Raw genomic sequence first — 10,022 nt, forward strand, 5'->3', positions numbered from 1 at the left:
AGTTCTCTCAAGGTTTCTTCCTCATGTCATCATAGGGAGAATTTTCTTGTCACTGTTTCCTCTGACTTGCTCATTAGGAATCTAAATCTACATCCAGATTTCTGTAAAGCTGCTTTGTGACAGTGTTTGTTGTTAAAAGCTCTATACAGATCAAACTGAATTTGACTGATGTCATTGTTATTTGAGATGCACCGATACTACATTTCTCAGCCGATACCGATAGCCGATTATTCAGAGTGATATCGGCCGATACCGATAACCGATACCGATAGTTCTGCCTTTTATGCCTTATTTTAAATTAATAATAATTAATTCCCCAATTCTGAAAGAAATGCAAATAAAAACTTCTCTCCATTTCAACAAGTTGTTCCACAGTAACTGGTCTCATAAACAGAAAACACATTACTCTAATTAACATTAACACATTAAATAAATTCTGAAGATTAAAGTAAGATTTCTTAACTTATTGAATGTTATTAATTCATATTGAAAGAATTAACTGACTGAAATCTAAAATAAACCTCATGCTAGTCTCACATTCACTCACCACAAACAAAAGCATTTCTACTTTATCATTGAACATCAAACTGGTAATATATAATCTCAACTTTTTTTGATGATGTTAACTCATATTAACATTAACTGGATATGAAATATACTACTGTACAAAAATATTTTTCTGTGCAATATATACTTTTTTGTCGACTCATCTTCATTTAAATCTTTCAACGTGTACTGCCGCTTTAATTCAGCTCGAGCAGCGCAGCAATAAAAATAAAAATTGACTTGACGCTGAAACTCCCGCTTCACTGCTGCAGCATCCTGTGTAAAAGCACTCATTCATTAACAAGCACACTGAAAAAAATACGCACGGCTTCTGCTCTGCTGGAGCATGTGGTGTAAAATTTTAGCAGTGCAGAGCTGACAAACTGCAGTTTTGTCCTCACCCAATTCAAAGTAATTCCACACAAGAGACATCTTCTGTACATCTTCTTTGCTTCTGGTGAGCACTGCAGACATTGTATCATTGTTGAGTACTCTTTGTTGAAGTACTGCTGATACTGCCATGTTAGAAAGTAGTGCTTATACGGGCAATTGGAGCGGATGATCTCAGGCAGGCAGTGTAGGCTTTTGTTTGCAGAGGCTTAGTTGTTTGTTTACTCACCTTGTTTACTTGCTTCTTCGTGCAGGTGCTCACTGATGGGTTTTGACCTGAACCGCTATTGGCAGGACCCATCCCAGTGGGCACATCCCACTCTACATGCTGTCAAACAACTCATCATCCAAATGAATCAAGATCCTGTAAGTAACAGCTGACACACAAACACATATACATACGGTGGGGTCCAAAAATCTGCAAATTATATTATTGAGAAAAACATGAGAGAAAAGTAGAATCTTTTAAATATTTACAGGAATTTCAGAGTTTCTTAGTATTTGGTACGTGCCCTTTTTCCTTTAATAAGAGTGTGCACTCGAGCTGGCACTGACACCACAAGTTTCTGCAAAATTTTATGGTGCATTTTAGATCAAATCCATCTGAGTGTCATCTGAACACATGCTTCAATAGAAGAGATTAGACTTGAGGAAAATATGACCAAAGCAGTTAACATGGTCAATATCACTAATTTGCTTACATTTAAATAGCGACCTAGAAATAGTGCAGAAGATATCGAACCTTCTGTTTATTTCCCATTTTTAATTAAATAAAAATGGTCTCAGTCTTTTGGACCTCACTGTACACTGTATATTCACACAATTGTACTGATGTCTTTTAACCCAGCATTCATAATGTATTTGCAGGACTCATTTGTCCATTGCCAAAGAAGATAGTGCTTTGATAGACTCTGGCATATACCATGATTATCAAATCCATACACTAAATGTCTGTTCAAGCAATACATTTCTTTTATATCATTTTGAATCAGAGTGCACTAGCTCTTTGTGATATATGCAAGGTATTTAAAAAAAAATTATAATAATAATTGACCTGAATGTGGTGTGTATTCATTGAGACAAAGACCCTTGCTAAAAGCGCCATACCAAATAAAACTGATTTGAATTGAAACTGAATATTCCAAAAGCTTAATTCAGTGTTTAAAACTCTGCATTTGCCCCATGCTCATTACACTAACACTGTGGGAACTTTGACTCAGCAGCTTTCTGTAGGTGTATGTGTGTATCTGTTAGGGGCGATTTCAAACCTCTCTCGGCCAGGAGCGTCTCCCCTTGATTTTCTTCTCTATGCCCGTTTGCACATTCTTTGTTTGAGTTCAGAGCCATCTGTTCTGGCTGGGTGTTAATTATAGCTAGAAAGTGAGTGAGGTGTGTGATTAGTGAAGGTCAGCGGCTGTCCTGGGAATGGCCTGCCCTTTGCTGCTCTTTCACATCCTGATAAGAGCAGGATTGTCGGTGAGCGGAACGAGGCCACGCAACGGGCCTTAACCTTTTCCCTCAGCGCTGACACGCTGATCGATGGGATCCTTCAAAGCAGAGCAAGCTGTCCATGTCCCTCACGCACTACATACACACATATACACACACACAAACCTATTTTCACTTACCCATATACATAATCCACAACTCACTTGCCCTTCACTGTATGTTCACTGAGACGCATATGAGGCCACAAGGGAGATTTTTATATATGGTAAGTAATTAATAAAACTTTAAATAGGTGTTTCTATACTCAGAAAGGGAACAAATTAGCAGAGCTAACTTCTGTGTAAATGTAGAAGATGTCAGTAGTGAGGGGTTAACAGGGTGTGGTCCTTGGTGATGGTGACTGAAGGAGGCCAGCTTGCATATTGTTTACAGAGAGACGTATTTGACTACTGTCAGTTCTGGGTTACGCACGCATATATAGTCCATCTACAACAGTAATTCTTGGGCTCTCCCAAGCTCCCTCACACCCACAAACACATACACACACACAACCTCTTGTGTCATACTGGCAGTGCCTTTTTCTCTGGTCGATGACATTAGAAGCAGGATTCTGTTTAAACTCCCAAACGTAGGGCCAACATTGTGTCATGTGGCTGAACCATTTGCTCACTGGCTACACTGTACATCCTGCCATCCCACACCGCTACACAAACAAGCATCAGACTAACACAAACTGAGGCAACACAGACAAAGCTAACTTCTGTTAACACATATTCACTAAGTGAAGATGTTAATTAAATACAAATTCCCCAGCTGTGAATAATAATAATAATAATAATATATTATAGCTCATTTATTGTCACGATTCGTATTTAAAGTTTTGTCGGTGAAGTATTCAAATTTGATTGACATTTGCAGCATTGTTTCATTGGTGGGTTTTAATAAGTAATATGATATTTTCTCTTATTAATAAATAGAGTGTCTGAAATGAATTTATTCTGTCTAAGAAGCAAAACAAAAAAAAAAACCTTGGACATTCTTGCTGAAAGTCACCCAAATGCTTTTGAGCAAAAACACTACGCTATTTTACACCTGAATCAGAGCACTGGTCCAGGAAGAAAATAGCTTAAAGTCAGTCATGCAGGTAAATATAATCGGTAGCGCAGGACGTTCTTTTCTTTCTTTTTTTTTCCCTTCTTTTTTTTTAATGGAATAAAGAAACAAATGGGGCTATCTCCTTGGCAAAGCGCCACTTTTCCACCCCATTTATCAAGGGGAGCGAAGGATTCTTTTTTGATTGGCTGATTACTGGGAACATTCATCATGGAAAACATCTCCCCAACAATCTGACAATGCCATTTTGGATAATTTGTTAAAGATGACAAAAGGGACGGCATTGCCATGCTTCATTTCTGACCTTTTTAATATTAGAAAATTAATTTTCCATCTGAAACAAATGTATTAGTTCCTGTCAGGATTAGTGGATGGATATTGCACCTTGAAGCCACTCTTCTTGTGAACTTTCATTTTTATCCTTTCCTTCTCTTCCACTTTATTTCCTCTAGTCATCGTATGTTACATGGTAGGCAATGCTAGGGAGGAACTTGCTGTGTGTGTGTGTGTGTTTGTGTGTGTGTGTGTGTGTGTGTGTGTGTGTGTGCATGTGCATGCATGTCTTGCGATGTCCTCTGGTGTCAGACACCCATTACTTACCCATCTCAGAGATTTACGAGCAATTTGTGCCTGTCATTGCTAACCTCGAGTTTGTGTCAGCACTATCTGGCCCTTCCTTCCAAAGTGCTCCCACAAGGAAGGTACACATCTCTCTTTCTCTCATTCTGTGTCTCTGCTTATGGGAATGGCAGAGTGAAGTACGTAGGCCAATGGACTAGCTTTAGGCCAAGTCTGTCAAAGTCTGATCTGTTGTGTTGGGGGAGATGGACTTGCTGAAAAATGGCCTTGTTTGTTTGGTTTTAGTGCCCAGCCTCAGAGTCATTAGCAGCCGACAGATGTAGCTGCTTAGGATGCGCTAACCGCACAATGTGGTGCTCGGAACCGTCAAAGTGCCCGTTCAGCTTGATTACGAGTCATCTCCATCTTAAAAAGGGCTAAACAGCTCCATCCATTAGACTGCAGGGCTCAGTGAGGGAGCACGGTGTATCTGTTTATCATCATTCTCTCAATTTTGCACTCTTTACTCAGTCTTTACTCTCACACACTCATGTTCTAGTCAAATTACCCCCAAGTGAAAGTTGAGACTCGAGTTCAATGTCCTTTAGCTGCCACTGAAGTCTGTACTGAAATTACTGAATAATAACGACAACAACAATAATAATAATAATAATAATAATAATAATAATAAGAGGAAGAAGAAGAAGAAGAATAGCTACCTTAATGATTTGCTTTAAGCTACATTATTACTGTGGTTGGAATACAGTTATTTAGTGTATTTAGTGTATCATGTGTGTAGCCTATTTGTGCAAGACAACTTTTCAAGTCAAAGTCCAAGCTATGCTTCAATTAATAGAAAAACAAGTTTCAAACAAGTTACAATTCATGAAAGTTATGACTACATTAATACCAAACACCCACCCACCCATTCCAGTGAGATTTAAACCTTATTTTATAGTCTGACCTTTTTTCCAATTACTTTTCCACATTAGCTGTTCCACATTCCTCGCCTTATATTATCGAACCACAAAGATCACTGAGGTCAATCTTTTAACATGGCCAGACTTTGTTTCACCCTTTTATTATAGGTATTGCTGATGCTAAGTGTTTTGTGGTTAAAGACATCAGCTCTTAATCCTGCTTAAATCAGCACAATTGTTTCCCCCATTACAGAGAAGCATGTTGTTTATGGGTCTTAAAGGCCCAGGCTAATTATTATGCTTTAGGTGGATACTCCTTAACTTAATTCTTTGACCTTCTGTTATCTCTTGCACAAGTACATTCACATCCAGTCTGGATCTTTCCTGCACTCAGCCTCACCGAGAATATGATGGACATTATGTTCTATTTCCAAGACATGTTTGAGTATGCAATGCATCAGCGATCAAATCATCTCATGTTTTCATATTCCTAATTTCCTAATTGCCTTTAATTGGCCAATTACAAATTGAAATGAACAAATCTAGAGGCCAGAGACGCATGTTAATTGAACGATCCATCACCGTTAGACCGGTGGAGTATTGTCCGGCTTTGATTGACAGCACATTAGGGCTGCGTGATTGGCAGGCTTTTTGTTGACATTGGGGGCTAGGTAAATGTTGCCTGTGTATCTGTGCAGTTGTCCTTGAACTGAGAATTGGTGCATAGAATTGGTGTTGCTATTTTTCCGATGGGAGGTTCGAGCTACAGTATAGATGCATGTACGGCTGATCTGAGACCAGTATCTTTTTTTATCATGCAGTGATCAAGGTCAATATATAAAAGTAAGGGAAGTCTGCTAAGAGCAAAAAAAAATCTTTGAAGCAGCATGGAGATGATGAAGCAGTGGCATTAAGATTTCCAATCTTATTTTGTTAATGGACCAAATCGGCCAAACGAACTGTTTTGGTCAATTAGCACCTCATGCATACAGTCCCATTACACAGCCTGACACGTAAACTCCTTCTCTCAATATGAGAAATAGTCAACGTTGTGTGTGTCTGCGTGTGTGTGTGTGTGTGTGTGTGTGTGTGTGCTTAAGAAAATTCTCCGCCTGTGGGCCAGTCTTGGCTTGTGATACAGGGCGAATGTGCAATTAGAATGCCTTTCACCTCTATTGGACCCTGGGAACCCCTTCAAGGAGCTGATGATGCTTCCCTAATGGTGCCTGGATTTGCCATTCTCTCTCTCTCTCTCTCTCTCTCTCTCTCTCTCGCTTGCTCGCTCTCTCTCTCTCTCTCTCTCTCCTTATCTCTCTATTCCTGGCTCTCTCTTTCTCTAGTTGTATCCTCCTCTTTTTTCTCTGTGTGTTGTTTCCCTCTCTTCCTTGCGGGCTCCATCCATCAGGCTGGCATGCAGGCTGCCGCCCCTATCCCAGCCACAATATTTCACCGCCTGCCATCAGAGGCCTGACAGCCCTGCGCTCGCCAGGAAATTGCTTTGGCTGTGAGCAGAATTTCAAGCACCAAGTGCCGCCTGAGTTTTCCCTCCTGCTCTCTCTTTCTCTTTCTCTTTTTCTCTAATTCACCTACTTGTTCTCTTTCTGTTTCCCTCTCTCTCACTCGCTCGCTTGCTCTGCCTGACGACCCCCGGGAGTCGAGGTGAGCTTTGGAATGTTTAATGAGACGAAGGAGGCTTGGCATAGCTGTACTGTACAGAGAGAGAGAGAGAGAGAGATAAAGAGAGAGAGAGAGCGAGAGAGAGTGAGGAGTGAAAGGGACAGACAGAAAGAGCAAGCAGGGTGGGTAAAGAGGTAGAGAGGTCAAGGGGAAAAAAACAGAACTCTTGTTCGTCATTGTGTGCAAAACTGGAAACGAGAAAAAAAATAGATTAATCCTAAAATACCATCGAAGATGTAGCTCGTCAAATGTTAGTCCTCCAAACATCCCACTCACCAGTGTGATCATGCGTCTCTACAGAAAACTCACATGGAGTCTTTCTCATCTTCTCTCCAAGCAGAAGCTTAATGATGTGGCGGCCATGTTGGAGCTGATGAGCTGTATGCACAGCAGTAGGTTCCTGCACTGCAGTTCCTCTCTCTCCGCTCGGCTGTATGGTGATGTGTGTGAATAGTGCGTGGGTGCAGCGGAGGCACATCTGAAGGGTTTTCCTCTCCTTATTCCAGCAGCGCCCCACTAGCACAGCTCTGCTCTTTTCATGGATAAAAGCTGTTTCTCTGATACACACACTTGCACATTTCTTTTTTGGACTTTTCTTCTCCGCTTATATAAGTATACACACTTTCCATCCTCTGCTCTCTCTCTCTCTCTCTCTCTCTCTCTCTCTCTCTCTCTCTCTCTCTGTCTGTCTCTCTCTCTTTCTCTCTTTCTGTCTTGCAGTCTGTAAATATTCCCTTTCAAGTGACAGCCAACTACTTCCTCACTTACTGGACTATTGTATATGTGCTCTGGGATTTTTTTTTTCTCTAGTTGCTGACAGTTATTATCGTCCCTTGCTGCAGAGCAAATTAATCATACGTTTTATGATTGAAGCCAGAGTGGTGGCCCTGAGTGCAGATATCGGGGTGTTAGGTTTGCTCGCTGACTAAAGAACATAAATGAATATCTCTCAACCATGCAGTGGTTATTAAACACAGCTTATGAAATGACCAGCAGGAGAGTTGTTGCTGCTCCTTTATAGCATAAAACATGCCTGCTTAGTATTATTGTGATGGAACCTCAGGTATATCTACATTTAAAAAAAATGAAAAAGTAAGAGTAACTAAGTAAGTGTATAAATAAGAGTATAAATTAGATGTTTAAAAGATTTGCTTTATAATTAAAACAACAGGCAGAAGTGCTTCTCTTACCACTAGCACTTACTATTTGTTTATTTTCTTCCTGTCTTTTTTATTGTCATACTGTGCATACATCATCTGGTCTTTTTCTTGTCTTCAACGGTCCAGTTTTGGTGAGTCTGTGCCCACTGAAGCCTCAGATTCCTGTTTTTGGCTAACATGAGTAGAACTCAATGTGGCCTTCTGCTGTTGTAGCCCATCCACCTCAGGGTTAGACGTGTTATACATTCTGAGATGCTTTTCAGTTCACCAATGTTGTAAATGTAAAGAGTGGTTATTTCAGTTGCTATAGCCTTCCTGTCATCTCAAACCAGTCTGGGCATTCTCCTCTGATCTCTCTCATCAACAGAGACTACTTTTTGCACCATTCTGTATGAACCCTAGAGACAATTGTGAATGAATTAGTACACAATTTACAAAAAAAAAAAAACTACAGGACATTTTCGACAAAAGTCCTTCAATAGCTGTGAAAGCAAAGTGCTTCTGATGCTGTAGGAGGTAAAACTAGGGCGGGTGGGGTGTTGGGGGGGGTTCATTTCAGAATTTTTTATGGGAGTGGACAAAATAACAGAGAGAAACTAATAAATAGCCACCCTTCACCTCCAGAAGAGCTTTAAATCCTTCATACAATGCTGTCATATAACTCCTGAATGGTTTGGGGTGAGGTGGAACAATCTTGAAGAACCAAATCTTCCAGTGATTTGAGATAATCCCCTTTGTGCGACTAAAACAGCTCTGACACCTTCAGGCATGGACTCCACAAGATCTCTGAAGGTGTGCTGTTGTATCTGGCACCAAGACATTAGCAGCAGATCCTTTAAGTCATGTAAGTTGTAAGGTGGGGCCTACATGGATTGGACTCAATCCATGAGTTGCTCAATCGGATCAAATGTCATCTAGCCATAACAAAATTGGCCCGGATCGCTGAGATCCTTACACTTGCCCATTTTTCCTACTTCCAACACATCGACTTTGAGAACTGACTGTTCACTTGATGTTTAAATCTGATGATTATGAAGGTTGTGGGAGGCACCTGATGTCATCCTGGTGTTCTTCAAACCACTTTGGAATAATTTTAGCAGGATGTATGGGAGCACACTATCATTCTGAAATATTCTGGAGTGTTTGCACAGTAGGGTGCACCTGATCCTGTAATATTACCTCACATTTGTTGGCTATGCAAAGCTCTCATTGATTTCCACAAGATGACTGCCCACACTACTATAGATCCCCCACTGTACTTATCAGTTGGCATCATATATTGTGTGTGAAAGGCATCTTTTGGGTTCCTCCAATCATAAATCCATCTAGATATAGGGAATATGGTGAACGATGATTCATCAGACAGCATTATCTTTTTCCATTGTGCAAGTGCGTAGGTTTGTGTGCCGCACACCAAGTTAGGCATCTTCACACACTGGCCTTTGATACAAACTTATTCCAAATGGCAGCCTTGCCATGAATTATTGCATTTTTTTTTTTTTTGCTAAAGCTGGGTTATAGACATGCTCATTTAATTTTGTAGTTATTGTTTGGGTTAACAAACCTGTAAATTTCAATTCAATTAAATTCATTTATACTTCACCTAGACTTTGCCACAAAGCAAAGTGTCCAATGTCAGTATGCTTCTTCTTGTCCATGTCTCCTTGTCCTTCTTGTCTTGACATACACTGCCATGAAATTGAGACTGTTTTCATAAAACCTTAAACTAAATAATTGTTGTTGTTGTTGTTGTTTTTACTGATGCACCTGCAATTCTAGCACCCACCATCTGGCATCTTTGCAACTCTGTACAAAATCTGTTAGTTACCTCATGTGGCTTTGAAATCTCACATATCAAATGTTAAATGTCAGACCTCTTTTTAGATCTGATACATGCTGTTAGTTGGCAGTCAACCTAATATAACACAGCTGTGCAGCTGTGTTTGTAAACATGGTTTTGTTTTTGTTTATCTGCTGTTGCCATTAGTTTGTCCACCATCTGTGTACTGTATATCCCATTTTATGTCAGGTTTCTCAGCTTATGTTCTCATAAATACTTTTTTAAGTCTTTATTTGTCACATATACAGTGCTGTGAAAAAGTATTTCTGCTGATTTCTTCTATTTTTCTGTATATCTCATACTAAATTGTTTCAGAAATTAAAACAAAATCTAAGATAAAACAAAGGCAAGCTGATGAGTAAACAGAAA

At 39.9% G+C, this 10,022-nt stretch overlaps 1 protein-coding gene across 1 annotated transcript in view; it reads left to right on the forward strand.

Annotated features, from left to right (window-relative positions):
• agbl4 (AGBL carboxypeptidase 4) overlaps positions 1-10,022 on the forward strand; it is a 358,369-nt gene that overhangs the window by 328,134 nt on the left and 20,213 nt on the right. The window contains exon 9 of the mRNA XM_017468435.3: positions 1,191-1,302. Within this exon, the coding sequence (XP_017323924.1) occupies positions 1,191-1,302 (112 nt within the window). The remainder of the gene's footprint in view (positions 1-1,190; positions 1,303-10,022) is intronic.

Source organism: Ictalurus punctatus, chromosome 5 (assembly GCF_001660625.3).
Source record: "Ictalurus punctatus breed USDA103 chromosome 5, Coco_2.0, whole genome shotgun sequence".
NCBI lineage: Eukaryota > Metazoa > Chordata > Actinopteri > Siluriformes > Ictaluridae > Ictalurus > Ictalurus punctatus.